The 20,958-nt window shown below is 67.0% G+C and overlaps 1 protein-coding gene across 9 annotated transcripts in view; it reads right to left on the reverse strand.

Annotated features, from left to right (window-relative positions):
- HSPG2 (heparan sulfate proteoglycan 2) overlaps positions 1-20,958 on the reverse strand; it is a 34,517-nt gene that overhangs the window by 11,420 nt on the left and 2,139 nt on the right. For 3 of the 9 annotated variants that reach the window (XM_072026764.1, XM_072026762.1, XM_072026761.1), the window contains exons 2-66: positions 18,816-18,957; positions 18,637-18,720; positions 18,449-18,508; positions 18,161-18,270; positions 18,007-18,065; positions 17,426-17,586; positions 16,867-17,223; positions 16,672-16,791; positions 16,470-16,601; positions 15,888-16,032; positions 15,029-15,180; positions 14,799-14,945; positions 14,564-14,727; positions 14,317-14,493; positions 14,034-14,230; positions 13,777-13,924; positions 13,562-13,689; positions 13,399-13,485; positions 13,252-13,310; positions 13,115-13,182; positions 12,705-12,845; positions 12,377-12,553; positions 12,126-12,305; positions 11,931-12,049; positions 11,740-11,851; positions 11,556-11,669; positions 11,339-11,466; positions 11,175-11,252; positions 11,043-11,092; positions 10,868-10,956; positions 10,642-10,782; positions 10,378-10,569; positions 9,613-9,705; positions 9,454-9,534; positions 9,117-9,347; positions 8,914-9,027; positions 8,682-8,809; positions 8,520-8,606; positions 7,609-7,835; positions 7,416-7,526; positions 7,236-7,336; positions 6,638-6,818; positions 6,376-6,435; positions 6,080-6,202; positions 5,859-5,999; positions 5,646-5,788; positions 5,404-5,539; positions 5,153-5,298; positions 4,936-5,074; positions 4,698-4,858; positions 4,168-4,306; positions 3,883-4,034; positions 3,357-3,495; positions 2,845-2,996; positions 2,490-2,628; positions 2,251-2,402; positions 2,015-2,153; positions 1,785-1,936; positions 1,546-1,684; positions 1,295-1,446; positions 1,063-1,201; positions 831-982; positions 615-753; positions 382-525; positions 171-305 (exon numbers count right to left, since the gene is read on the reverse strand). In XM_072026764.1, the coding sequence (XP_071882865.1) occupies positions 171-305; positions 382-525; positions 615-753; positions 831-982; positions 1,063-1,201; positions 1,295-1,446; positions 1,546-1,684; positions 1,785-1,936; positions 2,015-2,153; positions 2,251-2,402; positions 2,490-2,628; positions 2,845-2,996; positions 3,357-3,495; positions 3,883-4,034; positions 4,168-4,306; positions 4,698-4,858; positions 4,936-5,074; positions 5,153-5,298; positions 5,404-5,539; positions 5,646-5,788; positions 5,859-5,999; positions 6,080-6,202; positions 6,376-6,435; positions 6,638-6,818; positions 7,236-7,336; positions 7,416-7,526; positions 7,609-7,835; positions 8,520-8,606; positions 8,682-8,809; positions 8,914-9,027; positions 9,117-9,347; positions 9,454-9,534; positions 9,613-9,705; positions 10,378-10,569; positions 10,642-10,782; positions 10,868-10,956; positions 11,043-11,092; positions 11,175-11,252; positions 11,339-11,466; positions 11,556-11,669; positions 11,740-11,851; positions 11,931-12,049; positions 12,126-12,305; positions 12,377-12,553; positions 12,705-12,845; positions 13,115-13,182; positions 13,252-13,310; positions 13,399-13,485; positions 13,562-13,689; positions 13,777-13,924; positions 14,034-14,230; positions 14,317-14,493; positions 14,564-14,727; positions 14,799-14,945; positions 15,029-15,180; positions 15,888-16,032; positions 16,470-16,601; positions 16,672-16,791; positions 16,867-17,223; positions 17,426-17,586; positions 18,007-18,065; positions 18,161-18,270; positions 18,449-18,508; positions 18,637-18,720; positions 18,816-18,957 (8,785 nt within the window). The remainder of the gene's footprint in view (positions 1-170; positions 306-381; positions 526-614; positions 754-830; positions 983-1,062; positions 1,202-1,294; positions 1,447-1,545; positions 1,685-1,784; positions 1,937-2,014; positions 2,154-2,250; positions 2,403-2,489; positions 2,629-2,844; positions 2,997-3,356; positions 3,496-3,882; positions 4,035-4,167; positions 4,307-4,697; positions 4,859-4,935; positions 5,075-5,152; positions 5,299-5,403; positions 5,540-5,645; positions 5,789-5,858; positions 6,000-6,079; positions 6,203-6,375; positions 6,436-6,637; positions 6,819-7,235; positions 7,337-7,415; positions 7,527-7,608; positions 7,836-8,519; positions 8,607-8,681; positions 8,810-8,913; positions 9,028-9,116; positions 9,348-9,453; positions 9,535-9,612; positions 9,706-10,377; positions 10,570-10,641; positions 10,783-10,867; positions 10,957-11,042; positions 11,093-11,174; positions 11,253-11,338; positions 11,467-11,555; positions 11,670-11,739; positions 11,852-11,930; positions 12,050-12,125; positions 12,306-12,376; positions 12,554-12,704; positions 12,846-13,114; positions 13,183-13,251; positions 13,311-13,398; positions 13,486-13,561; positions 13,690-13,776; positions 13,925-14,033; positions 14,231-14,316; positions 14,494-14,563; positions 14,728-14,798; positions 14,946-15,028; positions 15,181-15,887; positions 16,033-16,469; positions 16,602-16,671; positions 16,792-16,866; positions 17,224-17,425; positions 17,587-18,006; positions 18,066-18,160; positions 18,271-18,448; positions 18,509-18,636; positions 18,721-18,815; positions 18,958-20,958) is intronic. The other 6 variants (XM_072026769.1, XM_072026763.1, XM_072026766.1 and 3 more) reach the window with 5 other exon arrangements.

The following is a 20,958-nucleotide window of genomic DNA, read 5'->3' on the forward strand; positions in this document are numbered from 1 at the left end:
CCACCCCAGGGGCACCTACAGCAAATAGAGGACATCAGCATGGGGGTGGGGACACCACAACCACCCCGGGGACAACAGAATAGAGATAAGGATATGGACACCACCTAGGAGCACCTGGAGCATGGGGAGGACACAGGGACAGGGATGGGGACACCCCGGCCACCTCGCACCTTGCACCAGGAGGTTGACAACACTGCTGGCGACGCCGAAGCGGTTGGAGGCCACGCAGTGGTAGGCGCCCTGGTTGCCTGCGTGGGCGCCGGTGATGGAGATGACGGAGCCGTTGGTGCTGATCTTCACATTGTCTGGGCAAGGAGGAGGTGTCAGCACCGGAGCCACCGTGGTGTCCCCACGCTGGGGCCACCCCAGGGACCACTGTACCTTGGAGGTGTTGGCCGGGCCCCATCCGCCAGGTGACATTGATGGGCCGGGCACCATCATGGATGCGGCACTTGAAGGTGGCATCCTCACCCGGGGCCACAGCCATGCTGTGCGGGTCGATGGAGATGATGGGGCTCTGCAGGCCTGTGGGGACAAGGGGACAGGGGAGCCACTGAGGTCACCCACGTCCCTCCCCACCCCGGTGCCCTCCCTCGCCCCACGGCCACACTCACGGTAGCTGGAGCTGTCATGGGAGGTGACGGTGACAGTGACGGTGGCCTCGCGGGAGGTGCTGCCCACGTCTGCCCGGCACACGTACTCGCCTGAATCGGCCACGGAGAGCTGCGACAGGCGCAGGCGGGACCCCGACATCTGGGGGGAGTGGCAGGGGGTGGCATCAGCTGGGCACGCAGGGCCACCAGCCCCTGTCCCACCACGTCCCCCCCTACCTGGTGCTTGGCGGGCAGGGCCCCCCCGCGCTTGTACCAGGTGATGGTGGCCTGGCCTTGGCCGGCCACGATGCAGTCGAGGTCCAGGGTCTGTCCCTCAGTGACGGAGGACGCCGAGGACTCGATGCGGATGGGTGGTGTGACACCGGTGGCTGCGCGGGCAGAGTTAAGGGTGAGGCACCCCCCAGCACCAGTGTGGTCCCCGCGTCCCCAGCCACGGCGTGGCACTCACGGTGAGAGGGGTCGGCACCGTCATCGATGGTGACAACGAGGGATGTCTCCTGCGTGACGCCACCCGTGGTCACCCGGCACACGTACTCGCCCGAGTCGGCTGCGGACACCTGGGGGATGCGCAGGCGGGTGCCCGACACCTGTGGGGGTCACAGGGGGGGACACATGTTGGTACCGGAGGTTGGGGGGACAGGGCAGGATTTGGGGTGACCCCCCTGCTGCCTGCACTCTACCTGGTGGCCGGCGGGCAGGGAGCCACCGCGCTTGTACCAGGTGACAGTGGTGGGGCCGGACCCGGCCACCACGCAGTTGAGGTCCAGGGTCTGTCCCTCGGCGATGGCAGAGGACGAGGACTCGATGCGGACAGGCTGGGAGGCACCGGGGGCTGGGGACAGGGAACGGGGACATTTGTCACCGCGGTGGCACGTGCCCATCCCCAAGCACTGCCCTCTCACTCGCAGTAGTAGACCGGTAGCCTACTCACAGTAGTAGGTGCCAGCGCTGCTGGGAATGGTGACGATGACAGATGCCTCCTGCGTGGTGCTCCCGAGGGTGACCCGGCACACGTACTCGCCCGAATCAGCCACTGACACCTGGACGAGGCGCAGGCGGGTGCCTGACACCTGCAAGGGGACACGTGGGGACACATCAGCACCGAGAGCGGGGACTGGACAGGGTCCGGGGCTGAGCCCTGCACAGCGACACCAGCTCCTTGAGCCCTACCTGGCTGTTGGGGGGCAGAGCCCCCCCCCGCCGGTACCAGGTGACGTGGGGGTGACCCTGCCCGGCCACCATGCAGTTGAGGTCCAGGGTCTGTCCCTCGGTCACAGCAGCAGACGAGGTCTCAATCCTCACGGGTGGGGTGACACCCACAGCTGCGGGGTGGCAGGGTCAGCGCGTAGCCGCCCCACATCGTGTCCCGGTGTCCCCCCCGCTGAACCCATTCCCGGTACCGTAAGAGGAGCCAGCGCCGGTCTGGATGGTGACGATGAGGGACGTCTCGTGAGTGACGCCACCCGTGGTCACCCGGCACACGTACTCGCCCGAGTCGGCTGCAGACACCTGGGGGATGCGCAGGCGGGTGCCCGACACCTGTGGGGGACACACGTGGGATGGAGAATGCACACCCTTTAGCACCCCAAAAACCCTTCTTTCTGTCCCAAAATGCTTCTTCCATGTCCCCACCTACCTGGTGCCTGGCGGGCAGGGACCCCTCGCGCTTGTACCAGGTGATGGTGGCCTGGCCCTGGCTGGCCACGATGCAGTCGAGGTCCAGGGTCTGTCCCTCAGCCACAGAGGAGGAGGAGGACTCGATGCGCACCGGGGGGGTGACACCAGAGGCTGGGGACCAGGATGGCAGGGTCACCCCGTGGGGATGTGGAGTGACATGGTCCTGTGGGGCCCTGTCCCTGCCCGGTCCCCACTCACGGTAGGAGCCAGCCGCGCTGGGCTGGATCGTCACCACGATGGTGGCTTCCTTGGTGGTGGCCCCGCTGCTCACCCGGCACACGTACTCGCCCGAGTCGGCCGCTGTCACCTGCAGCAGCCGCAGCCGGGAGCCGGACACCTGTGGGAGGGGACACGGGGACGTTAGAGCCTGCAAGGGGCTGATGGGGTTTGCCCGGGGCCACTCTGGCTTGCCCAGGGGCACTTGGCTTGCATGGGGACATCTGGGCTTGCATGGAGCCACATCAGCTTGCACGTAGCCGTGTGGCCTTGCACAGGGCCATGGGTCAACCCCAACCGTCTGCACCCTGGGCACGGAGCCCTCCGTGTCCCCTACCTGGTGCCTGGCCGGCAGGGACCCGCCGCGCTTGTACCAGGTGACAGTGGCCTGCGCAGGGCTGGCAATGACACAGTTGAGGTCCAGGGTCTGTCCCTCAGCCACGGTGGAGGACGAGGACTCAATGCGCAGGGGCATTGTTCCGCCCAGGGCTGGGGATGGAGATGGCACAGTCAGAGAACAGATCCGCCACCACCACGTGTCCCACCATGGGACACCAGGAGCCTGGGAAGCCACCAGGTGCAGGACTTGGGCTGCGCCTTGCTCCCAGCTGCTGGGGACACTCTGGGGGTTCAGCCCCTTCCCTCCCCACCAGGCACCCGCTGCATCACCGGATGGCAGCTCCACACCCCTGCAGATGTGCACACAGGGCCGTCCCCAAACACAGCGCTGGGCTTGGGCACGGACCCTGGTGACAGCGGGACCGGGATGGGCACACCCATGGGTGGCTGCTCCAGGGAGCATCAGCTGCCCGCGGAGAATGTCCCCGTCCCTGCCTGGTCCACACTCACGGTAGGAGCCGGCTGCGCTGGGCTGGATTGTCACCACGATGGTGGCTTCCTTGGTGGTGGCCCCACTGGTCACCCGGCATACATATTCGCCCGAGTCGGCCACTGTCACCTGCAGCAGCCGCAGCCGGGAGCCAGACACCTGCGGGAGGGGACACGGGGATGTTAGAGCCTGCATGGGGCTGATGGGGTTGCATGGGGCCACCGGGGCTTGCACAGTGCTGCTTCGGCTTGCACGGGCTTGCCCAGGACCACTCAAGCTTGCATGTGTCCACTTGAGCTTGCCTGGTTGCTATTTAGGCTTGCATGGGGCCCTGTGGCATTGCATGGGGCCACCAGAGCTTGCATGGGGCCATCAGAGGTTGCGTGGGAACACCTGGGCTTGCACAGGGCTGCTTGGCATTGCACTGGGGGCACTGGGCTTGCATGGGGACACATCAGCTTGCATGGGGACACAGGGGCACACACGGGGCCATGTGTAAATCCCAACCGTCTGCACCCCAGGCACAGAGCCCTCCGTGTCCCCTACCTGGTGCCTGGCCGGCAGGGACCCGCCGCGCTTATACCAGGTGACAGTGGCCTGCGCAGGGCTGGCGATGACACAGTTGAGGTCCAGGGTCTGTCCCTCAGTCACGGTGGAGGCCGAGGACTCGATGTGCAGTGGCATTGTGCCACCTGGGGCTGGGGACCAAGACAGGAGAGTGACACTGTGACAACAGCTGGGCCCCGCTGGCAAGAGCACGTTAGAGCCATCTCGGTGCCACAGCACATGGGGACAGCCCATGGGTAGTGCCACCCCCCGGTCCCCACTCACGGTAGGAGCCGGCTGTGCTGGGCTGGATCGTCACCATGACGGTGGCTTCCTTGGTGGTGGCCCCGCTGCTCACCCGGCACACGTACTCGCCCGAGTCGGCTGCTGTCACCTGCAGCAGCCGCAGCCGGGAGCCGGACACCTGTGGGAGGGGACATGGGGACGTTAAAGCCTGCAAGGGGCTGATGGGGTTGCACGGGGCCACTCTGGCTTGCCCAGGGGCACTTGGCTTGCATGGGGACATCTGGGCTTGCACAAGCACCATTTGGGCTTGCCCAGCACAAATTTGCACGTGGCCACTGAAGCTTGCCTGGACATCATCTGGCCTTGCACAGGGACACTTGAGCTTGCACGGGACCATTTTGGCTTGCCCAAATGCCATTTGTGCTTTCCCAGGACCACTCAAGCTTGCACAGGATTTTGGATTTGCATGCGGCCATCTGGGCTTGCACGTAGCCATGGGGCCTTGCACAGGGCCATGGGTCAACCCCAACCGTCTGCACCCTGGGCACAGAGCCCTCCGTGTCCCCTACCTGGTGCCTGGCCGGCAGGGACCCGCCGCGCTTGTACCAGGTGACAGTGGCCTGCACAGGGCTGGCAATGACACAGTTGAGGTCCAGGGTCTGTCCCTCAGCCACGGTGGAGGAGGACGCCTCGATCCTGACGGGAGCTGTGCCACCCGAGCCTGGTGGCCCTGGGAAGGAGGATGGAGCGATGGCAGGGAGATGGGACACCACCCAGGGCCACCCCCAGCGCCGAGCCCAGCCTCACCATAGGACAGCCCGGAGCTGGACACGACGGTGACGATGACAGACGCCTCCCGGACAGTGGCTCCCGAGTTCACCCGGCACACGTACTCGCCCGAATCAGCTGCTGTGATGTGGGGGACGCGAAGACGGGACCCCGACACCTGGTGGGGACACATCAGTGTCAGAGAGAGGGGGACAGGGCAAGATTTGGGGTGACATTCCCACTGCCCGTGCCCTACCTGGTGGCCGGCGGGCAGGGAGCCGCCGCGCTTGTACCAGGTGACAGTGACGTGGCCAGATCCTGCCACCACGCAGTCGAGGTCCAGGGTCTGTCCCTCGGTGACAGAGGGGGACGAGGACTCGATGCGGACAGGTGGCGCGGCCCCTGCGGGGAGCGGGGCAGGCTGCAGCTCTGGCAGGCACCCAGGGTGTCCCAAAAACCATCCCCAAACCCCAGTGGTGTCCCCAGAGCGGCACCCCTAACCCTCACCTGGCACCACCACCACCTCGATGCTGGCGCGGGCTGTGCCAGCGGCGCTGGTGCCCACGCAGAGGTAGATGCCACCATCAGCCACCGTGATGGAGGGGATGAGCAGCGTGGCGATGTCCGTGCGCTCAGAGCGGGACTGCGGCGTGGGGAGGGGGTGAGCGGCACCCAATCACCCCATGGGGCAATGGGGTGAGTGGCAACCACCCCAGGGGAGCACCCATGGGTGCTCACACCCGCCTCACCTGTGGTGGCAGGGAGCCCCCCTGCTTCTCCCAGGAGATGGTGGCAGTGGGTGACCCCGACACCCGGCAGTACAGCCGCACCGTGGAGCCCTCCTGCACCTCCGTCCGCTCCGGGCTCACCTGCACCTGGGGCTCACCGGCGCCTGCAGGCAGCACGGGGTCAGTGCCAGCACCGGGATGAGGAAATTGGGGACGCTGGGGGACAACACTCACCTTGCACATGGAGGTAACCCCGCGCCGTGTGCTGGCCGGCGCTGCTGCGCGCGCGGCACATGTAGTGCCCCTGGTCAGACGGCTCGACGGCGCTGAACCGCAGCGTCCCGCCGTGGGCGACCGCCTGTGGTGGCAGCGCGCCTGCGGGGACAGGACGCCACGTCACCCCTGCCACGTCCCCCATCCTGGTCCCTGGGTCCCCGCGTGTGGCGAGCACCTACCGAGCCACTCAACAGTGGGCGTGGGGCTGCCAGTGGCCACGCAGTGGAACTCGGCCGGCTGCCCCGGTGCCACACTCAGCTGCGCCGGCTCCACGGTGGCGGTGGGAGCGGTGGCGGTGGCAGCTGCGGTGACACGTGGGGGGTTCAGAGTGTGCCAGCGCCACCCCTGGTGCTGTCCCCAAGGGGTGGCACAAAGCAGGGGGGTGGTGTGGCGCGGGGTGCGCGGTGGAGCCCTGGCATGCAGCGGGCAGGGGGTGTGTGTGGCCCCCCCACAAGATGTCCCCCTTGTGACTCACCGGGTCTGTGCCCCTCCATGAACTCAACGGGTCCATAAAACATCTGGGTCTTCGAAGGGGCTGCAAAAGGGGGGGGGTCAAGTTTAAAGTTGGGGCACGCGAGCCCATAACCCCGGTGTCCGGGCTCCTCAATGGAACCAGGTTTTCCAGAAGAAGCTTTCACCCGCGCCAACACAGAAACAACGCTCGGGGTCCCCGCGGCTCAACCCCTGCCAGTTTGGGGGTGCAGAGCACCCGGTGCCCCTCGGGCTTGGGAACACACCCTGGACGTAGAGCGTGGCCGTGCCCTCGTCCATGTCCAGCATGTTGGAGCCGGTGCAGACGTAGACGCCGGCGTCCTCGGGCTGCACGTTGCGGATGGTCAGGATGCCGTTGAAGTCCATGGCGCGCGACGGCAGCGTCCCATGGTTCTGGCGCGTCCACACTAGGGTGTAGGCAGGTGACTGGGGGGTGAGGGGGGAAGAGGGAGGTGAGGAAGGGCCTGATGGGCACGCAGGGGTGTCCATGGGTCCTGTGGGTTCGGGTGGGCACCTGCATGGAGATGGGTGGGCACCTAAAGGTGTCCCAATGCCCAGGTGGGCACCCAGGGGTGTCTGGGTGCCACGCGCTGCTCCATGGGTGCAGAGGGGCTTCTGAATGACCTTTGTGGCCTCGTGAGCACCCAGGGATGACCCTGCACCCTGCAGGACCAGGTAGGCACCCAGGGGTGTCTGTGTGTGCCACGTGGGTGGCTATGGGGCCTGTGTGATAATGTTGGCACACAAGAGTACCCATGTGCCCTGCATGACCCAGAAAGCACGCACAGGTGCCCAAACAATGTAGTGAGCACCCAAGGGTGCCCGCATGCCCCCCCAGCTCACCTTGCTCTTGGCCGTGCAGATGAAGGTGACATCAGCCCCGGGTTTCACCCGCTGCACCCTCTTCTCCTCCACGGTGACGGTGATGGGCTTGGTGGGTGTCTCTGCACCGAGATGAGAGGGCTGAGCCCCGTCCCCTGCCCCGTCCCCTGCCATCCCCCCACCGCCACCACCGTGCCCTACCGGTGACGATGACCTCGGCCCGGCTGGCGTTGCTGTGCTGCAGGTTGCGGCAGGAACAGACATAGACGCCAGCCTCGGCGGGCTGGATGCTGGCGAAGTGCAGCTCCTCACCTGGCAGCGTGGGGCGGGTGAGACCCTGGTGTCCCGGTCCCCATCCCCATCCCTATCCCCAACCCCATCCCCAGCCCCCTACCTTGCTGCCGGCTCTGGGCGCTGCTGGGCAGGGGCCGCCCATCCTCCCGTGACCAGTGGTAGTAGAAGGGGGGGTCCCCACTGGCCTGGCAGCGCAGCGTCACCGGGCTGCCCTGCGGCACCGCCGTGCGCGGTGGGTGCACGCGGACAGCGAGGGGGGGCGACGAGCCCTGCGGCACGCACGTCTGGCCCCGCACGCTGGGGTCCCCCACGTAGCCAGGAGCACACCTGCAGGGGGGAGCACGGGGTGAGGATGTGGGGGGGTGTTGGGGTGAGATACTGGGTGGGAATATCGGGGTGTGGAAGTTGGAGTGGAGATAACAGGATGGAGATGTTGGGGTGGAGACTCTGAGGTGGAGATATGGGGATGGGGATATGGAGGTGATGACGTTGGGGTGGGTATATAGGGGTGGAGATATCGAGACGGGGATGTTGGGGTGAGGATACTGGGGTGGAGACGTGGGTAGGATATTGGGAAGGGGATGTTGAGGTAACTGGAGGGGCGATATGGCGAAGACATCAGGATGGGGATATCAAGGTGAGAATGTTGGGATGGGGATATGGGGGTGATGACATCAGAGTCAATATAGAGGGGTAGAGATATCGAGATGGGGATGTTGCGGTGAAGATATCGGGGTGATTATATTGGAGTGGGAATATGGGGATGGGGATATCAGCTGAACATACCGGGGGTGTTATTGGGGGCAGGTCGGGGGGAGGACGTTGGGGTGGGGATATCAGGGTGGGAACACTGGGGTGAGGATGCTGGGATGGGGACATTAAACTGAGGACTTGGGGGTGACGATATTGCAGTGGGGATGTTGGGGCAAGGATATGGGAACAACATTGAGATGGGGGTGTCAGGGCGAGGGTACTGGGCTGGCACCATCGGGGTGCCCCTGCAGCACTCACCGCTCGCAGTACTGCCCGGCGTAGCCCGGCGCGCAGGCGGTGCAGCGGTACCCACCGCCTCCCAAACTCTCACAGGTCCGCGAGAACCTGGGGGGACAGGGAAGCATCAGGGACCATCCCCTGCCTGCACTTCCCTACCTCTAAGCCCCTACAAACACTCACTGGTTTTCGGGGTGCACGAGAGGGCAGGCGCAGGGCTGGCAGTCCTCAGGGGTGCCGGCAGTGGCGTCCCCATAGAAGCCGGGCGCACACTGGTCACAGAAGTCCCCTGCCGTGTTGTGCAAGCAGCCCTGGAAGGGGGGGGGGACAGAAGAATGGGGGTGCATGGCACTGGGAGATGGCCCCAGCACCCCAAAAAGCCGCAGGGCGCCATGACCCCCCCAGGGGGACTTACAGAGCAGAGGCCACTCTCGGGGTGGCAGGTCTCCGAGTGGCCGTTGCACTCGCAGAGCTCGCAGTGCCCCAGGTACAGCCCCCCCCCGGTACGTGTGTAGCCGGGGGCACAGTCCTGCAAGAAGGAGCAGGGATGGGGGGGCTCAGCACCGTGACCCCCCCACACCTCCCCACAGACCTGGAGCACGCCGGGGGCCGGCTCACCTGGCAGGAGAGGCCACGGTAGCCCGGGGGGCAGCGGCACTCCTCCACCTCCAGCGCCGGGGGGAGGCCAGGCCGGGGGGGCACGGCCACGTCCATGCTGACACCGGCAATGCTGGACGCGGCCGTGCTGGTGGAGTAGGTGGCACGGATCAGGATCTCGTCCAGGTCGGCCAGTGCCATCAGGAGATGCTCCCGTGTGGCCGGCTGCCCATCCGGCCGCTGCCAGTATTGCTGCGGGCAGGGAGGTGCTGTTAGGGGGGGCACCACCTCGGCACCCACCCCCCGGGTGCCAGGGGGTGCCAGGTGCTGGGGACCAAAGGCAGGTGTCTGCTCCTACCTCCCGAAAAACGATCTCGAAGTCGTGCGGTGTGCCGGGGGGCAGGTCAGGCTGGTACGCCACCAGCGTGATGTCGTTGCCCTGAGGATACGGGGGGGGTCAGGGAGGTTCTGCTGCCGTACCCCCTCCCCAGCTCCCCCCAGACTGTCACCCCCCTACCGTGATCTGGATGTCGGCATCAGGCAGGGGGGCCCCCCGGCCCCCTGGGGTGTAGCTGAGGGTGTAGCGGAGCCGCCCGCCGTAGGAGCCCACCTGCGGGTGGGAAAAGGGGAGGTGGGAATGGGGGGGCCCCAGTGCATGTGTGGGGACCCCCCCGGGTTCTGCCCTGCAGGGAGCTGAGGGTTGGCCCTGGGGAAAGGCCTCTGGGGAGCTGGGGAGGTTGAGGGGGAAGGGAGGAAGGGGATGGAAAAGAGGGAACGGGCAGGGGAAGGGAAAGGGGAAGGGAAAAGAGGGAAAAAATAAAAAAGAGAAAAAAAGGGAAAGGGGAAAAAGGGAAAAGGAAACAATAAAAGGGAAAAGGGAAAAAGGAAAAAGGAAAAGGGAAGAAGAGAAGGAGAAGGAAATGGAAAATAAAATCAAAAAGAAAAGGGAAAAGAAAAGGAAAGAAGATAAAAGTGGAAGGGGAAAGGCAAGGAAAAAGAGGAAAGGGAAAGGGAAGAGGAAAAAGGAAGAAGAGGAAATGAAAAATTAAGAAGGAAAATTAAAAGGGAAGAGAAAGGATAAGAAGGAGAAAAAATGAAAATAAAAGGAAAAGGGAAGAAATGGAGAAGAGAAAAGGAAGGGGGGAGGAAGCAGGAGGCACTGGGAGCCTGCGTCCACCTCCCTGTGCTAACCGTGCCGGGGCGAGCACCCAGGGGTGCCCACGGAGCTGGGGGTCCCAAGGGCAACCCCGAGGAGGGGGCACCCCTGGGTGCCGGCCGTTACCTTGTCCCCCTGGTAGGGTTGGGGCAGCTGCCAGTAGTAGGACTCAGGGGACAGCTCCCCGAAGCGCCCGTAGGTGAGCCGGGGCCCCGCGGCGCCCATCTCCACGCTGAAGCCGGTGGCCACGCGGGTGCTGCGCTGCCGGTTCACCAGCGCGAAGCCCTGCCAGCTCCCGGGGCCGAAGGGCGTCCGGACCTGTGGGGCAGGGCGGGTGAGTGGCCTGGGGACACTGGGGGATCGTGGGGACCCGTGGGGACAGGGACTCACTGTGTCGCGGGAGTAGGAGGTGCTGGCACAGTGCTGGACGATGCCCATGCAGAAGCAGGGCAGGCAGCCTGCCGGGTTTTCGGCGCTCAGGTGGAAGTGGTGGGGGCGGCAGGTGGCACAGCGGGGACCCTCCACGTTGGCCTGCAGGGGACGGGGAGGGTGACGCTGTGGTTTTGTCCCCCCCCACCGATGTGGGGACATGGCACGGCATGGGGACAGGGCTCACCTTGCACTGGCACAACCCGCTGGCATCGCAGCGCTCACCAATGCTGCCCTGCTGGTCGCACTGGCACTGGTCACCGGTGGCCCCTGGCTCTGGGGATATCACATGGGGGGGGGGCAGTGGTTAGGTGGGGACCCCAACAGAGAACACGGCGTTGTCCCCTCCCCAGGACACTCACCTTGGCATGGCTCTCCCCGCAGCGGGTCCCCCACGTAGCCAGGTGAGCACCTTTGAGGGGGCATGAAATAAGCCAATGAGGGGGGTCCCCAAAACCCCTGCCACCCCACCACCACCCCAGCATCTCCCGCACCTCTCGCAGAGGCGCCCACTGTGTCCCGGGGCGCAGGCACTGCACGTGGGCTGCCCGTCTGTGTCCTCAAAGCAGCTCCTGCATGGGAGAGGGGAGGGCAGGGCGATGGGTGAGCCCCAGCTGGTGGCCCCTGGGGGCACGGGGAGGAGGTGGGGGGCACCTACTGGGTGTCAGTGTGGGGCCCGTGGCAGGGGCAGGGCCGGCAGTCTCCCGGGGTGCCACGGGTGGCATCGCCGTAGTAGCCAGGCTGGCACTTGTCACACTGCGTGCCCTCCGTGTGGTCCCGGCAGCCCTGGTGTTGGGGGGAGAGGGAGATGCTGGCACGGCGAGGGGGTCCCCACCATGCCCCCCATGCTGTCCCCATGCCAGCGCTGGGCTCACCTGGCACTCGCCCGTCTCAGGATGGCACTCGTCGGCGTGCCCATGGCACTGGCAGCGCTCACAGGTGCCCAGGTAGAGCCCGCTGGTGCTGCGGGTGTAGCCCACGTCGCAGTCCTGCAGGGACAGGGACGGGTGTCAGCCACCGGCTGCATCCCCAGAGCCATGGGGACAGCGGGGGGCTCACCTGGCAGGAGGGGCCGCGGTAGCCGGGGGGGCAGGCACAGTCCTCCACCTCCAGCGCCGGTGCCCGGCCGGTGGCATGGGGCACGGCCACGTCCAGGCGGACATCAGCGAGCCTGCAGGGCGAGACAGGATGTCCCCACCGCCCTGCCCACCTGTCCCCTGTCCCCAGCCAGCACCACGCCGCCCCGGTACCTGCTCTCCATCGGCTGGTCTGTGTAGGATGCGCGGATCATGAGGACATCGATGTCGGCCAGGGCCATCAGGAGGTGCTCCCGGGTGGCTTCGCGCCCATCTGCCCGGCGCCAAGCGTGCTGCAGGCACAGCCCCGCGGTGACCGATGTGTCCCCAGAGCCCCAGCGCCCACCCCAGGGGGACGCCAGCTCTCACCTCGCGGAAGGGCACGGTGACAGTGGTGGGGACACCGGGCACAGGGGTGGCATCAGAGAAGTGCTCCAGGAAGATGCCGTTGCCTTGCAGCAGGACGTCGGGCTGCCGCTGCAGTGGCTGGGCATCTGCTGGCGCGTGGTGCGTCACCGTGTACTGCAGCTCGCCCCCGTACGATGTCACCTGCATGGGGACAGGGCTCAGCCGGGCTCAGGGACGCCCTGCTGTCCCCCCCCTCGTCCCCACCACTGCACCTTGTCTCCGGTGAAGGACGTGGGCAGAACCCAGAAGTAGACGTCACGGGGCAGTGTGTAGAAGTCGGAGAAGACGAGCTCCCGTGGGGCAGCGAAGCGTGAGCCCTTGATCATCGTCCCCGTGCCTGCCAGGTTGGTCAGGTGCAGTGGCGACACCTCCTCAGCAGTGACACGGACCTGCAGGGGTGGGGGACAGGGGTATGGGACATGGTACGGTGCTGCTTGGCAGTGCACAACATGGCACAACACAAGGCAGAGCGTGGTGCACCATGGCACAGCAGAGCACGGCACAACGTGGCACAGCACAACACGGCACGGCACAGGGTACCTGGTCACGGCTCCAGGAGGAGCTGGCGCACTGCCGCGAGACGCCCATGCAGAAGCACTTGAGGCAGCCGTCGGGGTTGGCATCGCTCAGGTGGAAGGTCCCGGCCGCGCACTCATCGCACTGCCGCCCCGTCACGTTGGGCTGCAAGAGGGGACAGGGACTGGGAAAACAGGTGCTGTGGGGATGGGGAAACTGGGTGCTGCAGGGGGCTGGAAACCTAGGTGCCAGGAGGACTGACAAACTGGGTGCTATGGGAGGACTGGAAAACCCTGGGGAATTGGACTGGGTGCCACAGGGATGCTGTGGGGAACTGGGTGCTGGGGAAAATGAACTGGGTGCCGCGGGGGACAGGGCTGGGTGCTGCAGGGACCAGCCTGGGTGCTGCGGGTTTGGGGCAGGTGGACACCCACCTTGCAGCGGCACGTGCCGCCCACCGCGTCCTTGCCTCCACGTGTATCACACTTGATGAGCTCCTGGCCTGCGGGGAGAGACGGTGAGGAACAGGCAGAGCTGGGGGGGCACGGGGGGACAACGGGACAGCACTCACCGATGCGGGTGCACTTGCCGCCTGGCTGGATGGGGTCTCCCTCATAGCCTGGGGCGCACCTGGGGGAGGATGGGGACAGGGGCCCGTGGGAGGGGGCCGGGGTGCCCATGCTCCCAGCCCGCGTTTCACCACCCCCTGCCCACCCACCTCTCGCAGCGGCGGCCAGCATAGCCGGGGGCGCAGGCGTCGCAGGTGGCCTGGCCATCTGTGTCCAGGAAGCACGACTCAGAGAACCTGCGGGCGAGGTGATGGTGACATGGGGCCATGATGTGCCACCAGTTTCCCCCAAACCTCCTGGGGCAGCACCCACCTGCGGGATGGCTCAGTGTAGGGGCAGGGGCAGGGGCGGCAGGCGGTGGCCGTGCCCTGCGTGGCATCGCCAAAGAAGCCAGGTTTGCACTTCTCGCACTGGGGACCCTCCGTGTTGTGCTGGCAGTTCTGCGGGGACGGCACAGGGGTTGGTGGCACTGCCATGTGGCTGAGCCCCTGGCCCCATGTCCGCTGTCCCCATGTCCCTGTCCTTACCAGGCAGTGCCCAAAGACCTGGTCGCAGGTGCTGGAATGGCCATGGCAGCTGCAGCCCGAGCAGGTCCCCAGGTAGGGTCCCTGCGGCACCCGCTCGAAATTGGCGGCGCACCGCTGGCACGACAGCCCCGTGTAGCCCACGGGGCACCTGGGGACACAGAGGTGTGATGGTGGCACCATGACGGTGGCACTGCGCTGGTGACACCACACCAGTGGGTGCGTTGCTTTGCCAGTGCCCGCAAGCCACCGCCAGTCACCTGCACTCCTCAACATCCCCGGCAGGTGCCAGGCCGGTGTCCCCAGGACTGGTGATATCCATGGCCACGTCGCTGAGCCCCACGCTGGCCATGCGCCCATCATACACCGCCCGCACCAAGATGCCCTCCAGTTCCTGCAACACCATCAGCAGCAGCTCCCGGCTCACCGGAGCGCCTGTCTCGTCCTCCCAGTTGTCCTGTGGGGATGGTGAGCACCGGCGTCACCCCAGGGTGCCACCAGCACCCATCAGCGCCTTTCGGTGCCCGTCCCCAGTGCACCCACCTCGGTGAAGGGGATGCGGCGCTGGTTGAGGATGTCAGGCTGGGTGTCCCCAGCACGCGCCTGGAGCTGGCGGCCCCGGCCCCGCAGCAGCACGTCGGGGCGGGGGGCTGGCTCAGGGGGCCCCCGGCCCAGCCGGTAGCGCACGCTGTAGCTCAGTGCCCCACCGTAGGCGTCCACCTGGCAAGGGCAGCGCGGTGTCAGCAGCTGTGCCGGGGTGTCCCCAGCCCTGCTGCTGCCCCACGGTCACCTTGTCACCCAGGAAGGGGGCCGGCAGCGCCCAGAAAGCATCGAGAGCCAGGAAGCGCCGGGACAGGTCCAGGAGCTGGAACTCCTCAGTGGCCACATCCACATGCAGCTGGGTGGCTGAGAGCGCCGGCAGGGACGGAGTTGATGGCACCGTCACATTGACACCTGTGGGGAGAGGCTCAGCCCTGTGTGTCGCCCCCCTCCCTGCGCCCTGTCCCCCTGTCCCGGCGACTTACCCTTGAAGTCATCAGGGCGGTCGAAGCGCAGATGCAGGCGGTGGCGGTGGCGGGCGGTGGCACGGCAGGCGGTGGTGACACCGAAGCAGAAGCAGGGCAGGCAGCGGGATGTGCCCGTCACCTGGAAGTGGCCCTCGGGGCAGGGACCTGCGGGGACGGGGAGGGGATCAGGTGAGGGCGCAGGGACAGGAGCAAAGGACGGGGAGGTGGCGGCAGCTGGGGATGCTCACCGGGGCGGGGGGTGACAGTGAGGACACTGTCGGGGATGCCGAAGACCATGCCGCGGGTGTTGATGGCCTCACAAGTGTAGGCGCCCTGGTCAGCCTCCTTCACGTCCCGGATAGTCAGTGTGCCCTGCCCGCCCTCGCTCACGATGGACACCCTGCACGGCATGCTCACTGCACCGCACACTCACGGCACCGCACGCTCAGTGCATGGCGTGCTTGGCACATGGCGTGCTGGGTGCACAGCACACTTGGTGCACAGCATCCTTGGTGCACGACACACCTGGTGCATGACACACCTTGTGCACGACACGCTCAGTGCACAACACAACTGGTGCACGACACACCTGGTGCATGACACGCTTGGTGCACGACACACCTGGTGCATGACACGCTCAGTGCACAACACAATTGGCGCATGACACGCTCGGTGCACAACACAACTGGTGCATGACACACCTGGTGCATGACACACCTTGTGCACGACACGCTCAGTGCACAACACAATTGGCGCATGACACGCTCGGTGCACAACACAACTGGTGCATGACACACCTGGTGCACGACACGCTTGGTGCCCGGCACACCATGCCACCCAGCACAAGGACCAGCCTTGGGCACAACCCTGCCCCTTGCTGAGCCCCCCCCCAAAGCTCCTCCCACCCCACAGCCACGCCCCTTGCGTGAGCCCCACCCTTGCAGACCCCTCCCCAAACCTCACCCCACGCCCACCGTTGGCCACACCCCTCCTGCAAGCCCCACCCACACAGAAGCCCCATGGGGAGATGTCCCCCCCTCGCCCCCCCCCCCCCACCCCTTGACCTCGCCCCTCCCTTGGGCCCCACCCTCCCGGGGCCCCACCCACCTGCGGCTGGGGGGGATGTTCCCCCAGTTGAGGCGCCAGGTGATGATGGGGGTGGGCACGCCGGTGGCGGCGCAGGTGAAGCTCACCGTCTGCCCCGGCACCGCCTGCACCGACTCCTGCGGCGGCGTCACCACCTGCGGCGGCACTGCAGGGCACGCGTGTCACCCCCTGCGCCCAGCGCCCCCGGCTGCGGGGACCCCAGCGCCCCAGCACGGTGCCACGCCACGAGGTCTCCCGCCCAGCTCGGGGGACGCGGGGTTCCATGGCACCATGCTGGGTGACACGGCACAGGGACCCCAGCACGGCACAGCTTGGGCACGGGGTGCCCAGCCCAGGGACCCCTGCCCCATTTGGCTGGCAGTGTCACCAGCACGGCACCCAGCACGGTGCCACATCAGGGTCCCCAGCCACGCCACAGCTTGGGCGCAGTGTCCCCGGCACCGTCTCCCAGCCATGCGCAGCAGCGCACTGTCCTCATCACTGCGCCCCCCCCCCACTTGGGTGCGGTGTCCCCAGCACAGTGCCACGACACGCTGTCCCCAACCCCTGTCCGGTGTCCCCATGACCCCGGGTGCCACTTACTGCAGCCAACCTCGTCGGAGCGGTCGGGGCAATCGGGCTCCTCGTCGCAGTGGTAGCTGGCGGGGATGCAGGTCCCGCTGGCTACGCAGCTGAACTGGTCTGGCCCACACGCCGCACCGGGCGCCTTGGTGGCTACAAGGAACAGCAGCCATCAGCCGGAGCCGTGTCACCACACGTCCCCACTGCTCCCAGCCACACTCACGGCAGTCGGTCTCATCTGAGCCGTCCCCGCAGTCGTTGTCCCCATCGCAGCGCCACAGCTTCAGGGCGCAGTGCCCATTGCGGCACTTGAACTCATTGGGCTCGCAGGGCGACGGGGTGCCTGGTGGGGGCAGGGTGTCAGCACCCACCCCGGGGGGGTGCCACCGCCACCGCCGCCACCCCCCCGCTAACTCACCGCAGTCCTCCTCGTCGCTGCCATCGGCGCAGTCGCGCTCGCCATCGCAGAGGTAGTCACGGGGCACGCACCGCCCATCGGCGCAGGTGGCCTCGGCTGGCCGGCACCCAGCTTTGGGTGGCAGGGGGCGGCGGGTGGTGGCAGGGATGGTGACCAGCGGGCGGGTGGTGGCGGGCCGGGCTGTGCTGGGGGGCACGGGGCGCGCCGGAGAGGTGGCTGGGGGGGGCTCGCCGCAGCCCTGCTCATCCGAAGCGTCGCGGCAGTCGGGGCGGCGGTCGCAGCGGTACTCCTGGGCAATGCACTCGCCACTGCCGCAGGAGAACTCCAGGGCAGTGCAGGGGCGCAGATGAGGGGTCACTGCACGGGGGGGGGGGGCTACTGTCAGGGGGGGTGTCCTGTGTCCTGTCCCCCCCATCACCCACTCTTAGGTATCACAATGCAAACGGCAAAAAATGGGGGGCTCAAGGCGTGCTGGCACGCAGGACCCCGTGCTGTCCCCAGTGGCCCCGCAATTGAGGTTTAGGGTGGGGGGGGTGCTCTGTGCCCCCCTGGTGCTCACCGGCCCCCAGGCGTCGGAACTGGAAGCCGACGGGCGAGGTGACGAAGGAGGCGATGGAGCCAGCAGCCACCACGTCCTGCAGCACGGCCCTGATCTGCGCCTCGTCCCCGTTGCCCTCTGAGCCCACATCCAGCTCCACGAAGACGCTGCCCTCCAGCTCCCTGTGGGCAGGGGGTCAGCACCTCAAAGCCCCCACCCCAACCCCCATGTACCCCCAAAACTTCCTGCTCCCCCAAAACCTCCCCTGCACCCTGTACCTCCCTCGCACCCCAAAACTTCTCATGCCCCCACACCTCCTCTGCACTCCCCAAAGCATCTCATCCCCAGACCTCCCTCTGCCTCCAAACTTCCCTGCACCCCAAAACCTCTCCACCCTCCCAAACCTCCTCTGCACCCCAAATCCAGCCATGTCCCCCAACCTCCCCACACCCCACCACACTTCCCCTGCACCTCAAACCTTCCCATAACTCCTGAGCCTCCCCTGCACCCCAAGCCTCCCCATTACCCCCAAATCTTCTCATCCTCCCCAAACCTCCCCTGCGTGCCCAAACCTCCCCGTTGCCCCCCATGCCCCCACTCACTTGATGAACACCACGTTGACCATTTGGTCCCCAGGGATCTTGTAATACTCTGACTCCAGCTGAAGCAGGGGAAGCACAGGGGGTGAGGGCGCACCCTTGGGTGCCCCCCACCAAAACCTGGGCTGGGGGTTCCCCCCTGGCGCGCCCCACTTACAGTATCCACCACGGCCTCTGAGACCTCCCGAAACTCGTCTGAATTGGCATCCTCCAGCCGGGGGCTGTAGTCGATGCTGTGGGTGAAGTTCACCAGCGCCCGGAAATAAACTGGGGGGGGGGGGAAGAGGAGAGGGTGTTGGCATCCCAAAAAATACCCCTCAGGTACCCCCAACCCCAGCAGCACCCCCCCGCATCAGCCAGCCCCCCGCCACTGAAGGAAACCAGCCCACAGGACTGAGAAAAAGTCGGAAGGTGGCGGGGGGGGGTCACAAGAAGTGGCACTTACTCAGCGGGGGGTCATCCTCGGGCTCGGCCACCACCATGCCTGCTGGCGGGGGCACGGGCACTGCCCGCCGAGGAGGAGGAGGAGGAGGAAGGAGAGCAGAGAGGATGGAGAAGAGACAGAGCTTGAGCGCAGCGCAGAGGAGCGCAGTGTCCCGCGGGCACCGGTGCCACCCAGAGGCGTCCCCTTACCGGTGGGTGCCAGCCCAACGCCAGGCACCGAGGGGCTCCCGGCCACCAGCTGGATGTCACCGCTGCCGTACTCCCCACTGCCATCTGCGGGAGCAACACCGTGAGCCCTCGGGGACACCCAGGGACCACGCAGCCCCGTGTGCGTGCGCGTCCCCCAGTGCCACCCCGTGCCACATTACCCCCGGACGCCTCATCTGCCAGCAGGTCCTCGTCATCGGAGAGCTGGGCGTAGTACCGCCGCCCCCGCGCGCCCCCAACGCGGTCGGCCACCGTGTCCTCAGGGAACGTGGTCTCGGCCAGACCCCTGGCACCGTGGGTCACCTGGAGGGGGGGGACACATGGCCATCACCGCCAGGCCACGTCACCGGGGCTCCGCTGCTGGCAGGGCCGGGGCTGCATAGCTGGGCGGTGGAGTCACCACGGCCGGCGCGGCTGGGAAGAGGGAGCTGGGGGGGGGGGGGGATGAGCTCATCTCGCGCCCCCCCCCGCCGCCCACCCACCGCATTCCTGTGCACAACCTTGTGCACGCAGCAACACGGGGACTTGCATGCACGGCGACAAAGCACCACGCATCCACACCCTGCAGCTGCAATGCCCCCGTGTGCACACGCGAACGGGCACCAGCACCCTGCCGGCTGCCCCCTTGGGTGCCCCCAGCACCCACCGCGGTTCCCACAGTGCCGGGGGGGGGGGATGAGGGCCGCTCCCCCCCCCCCACACACACACACTGGCGCCCGTGCAGGCTGGCGAGGAGGAATCCGTCGGGGCAGCACTTTGCTGTGCAAACAAGCGCAGGCGGATTAAGCAGGCGCTGGGGGCCGGCGCGGAGCCCGGGGGGGATTTACCCTCTCGCCCGCACAATGGGTGGGAATCGTGGCGTTCCCCCCCCCCCTCACTGCACAGACGGCGGGCGCCCCAAAATAACCTGGCTGCGGGAGGGGATGCCCCGCAGGTGCCGCTGCTGGCCTGGGCATAGAGGGTGCAGTGGGGGAAACTGAGGCACGAGGGGGGGTCCCCCAGGCATGCACTGAGCTGGTGAGTGCTCTGCTGCTGCCCCCCCCCATGCATGCACGGAGTTTGGGGGTGTGCTACTGGTGCCTGTAATGCATGCACGGTGCCCCCAGTGCATGCACTGAGTGTGGGGGTGCTCTGCTGGTGCCCCCACACACGCACCAAGCTCGTGGGTGCTCTGCTGCTGCTCCTCACACATGCACTGAGGGGGGGTACAAGGCTGGTGCCCCCATGCATGCACCGAGCTTGTGGGTGCTCCACAGCCACACATGCACTGATGGGGTGGGTGCTCTGCCATCCCCCCCCCCGCACCCCCAAACTCGCTGCAGGTGTCAGGGTGCTCTGCTGCTGCTTCCCACTCATGCACTGAGCCTGCGGGTGCTCTGCCACCACCCCCCCCATGCAGTGGGGCCTGGCGGGCACGGTGCCCCCCCGGCAGCCCCAGCCCAGCTGTCCGGTGGCGGGGCCGGGCGCCAGGGGGGTGCGGGGGGGCCCGGACCCATCTCGGGTTACCGGAAGCGGCCCCGGCCGCGGCACCCGGGCGCCCGGCTCACCCGGTGGGGCAGAGCGCCCGGCCGGCCACCGCCGCTCACATTTTCCACTCCCCAGCCCAAATCCTGCCCCGGCCTCCATTGGGACCGGGGAAATGAGGTGCGGGGGGGCCCCCGGCTCCACAGCACCGGCTGGAGGAGGAGGAGGAGGAGGAGGAGGAGGAGGAGGAGGAAGAGGAGGAAGCACCACCCCGCTGTCACGTCCGCCGGCGCCACGTGCGGCTTCGCTCGACGCCCCGAACCGCAGAGGGCCCCCCCCATAAATCCACCCTATGGATGTGCCCCCCCCCCTTTGCACCGCGGCGGCTGGGCGAGGAAGAGGAGGAAGCGCGGGGTGACGCATCGCCCCGGCGAGCAGGAAGCCCCGGCCGTGGAGGGGCCAGGAATAATAACCGGGGGGGGGTTATTAATAGCCGCCCCCCCCAGCCCCATTGTTTCCCCAAGGCCGGAGCTCTCCAAGCCAAAAGGTGTTTCCCCCCGACAGCTTCCTCCGCCCGCCGGCCTCCCCGGCCAAGGGCACCCGGCTGCGGTGCTGAGCGCCTGTGGGCTGGGGGGGTTGGAGGGGGTGCAATCCCCCCCCCCCCCGTGCCGCCACAGCTGGCGGGGACGCCCCCAGGGGACGGCAGCAGCTGCCTGACCCCCCCTGACTCTCCCCCGCCCCCCCCCCCCCAGTGATTTGGGGGCAAAAACAGCTGCAGGGTGGGAGCGTTGGCTGGGGGGAGCCTGAACCCCGCTGGAGGAGAGGGGGAGCGAAGGGAGG

The sequence above is a fragment of the Anas platyrhynchos genome, chromosome 22 (genome assembly GCF_047663525.1).
Source record: "Anas platyrhynchos isolate ZD024472 breed Pekin duck chromosome 22, IASCAAS_PekinDuck_T2T, whole genome shotgun sequence".
Classification (NCBI taxonomy): Eukaryota; Metazoa; Chordata; class Aves; order Anseriformes; family Anatidae; genus Anas; species Anas platyrhynchos.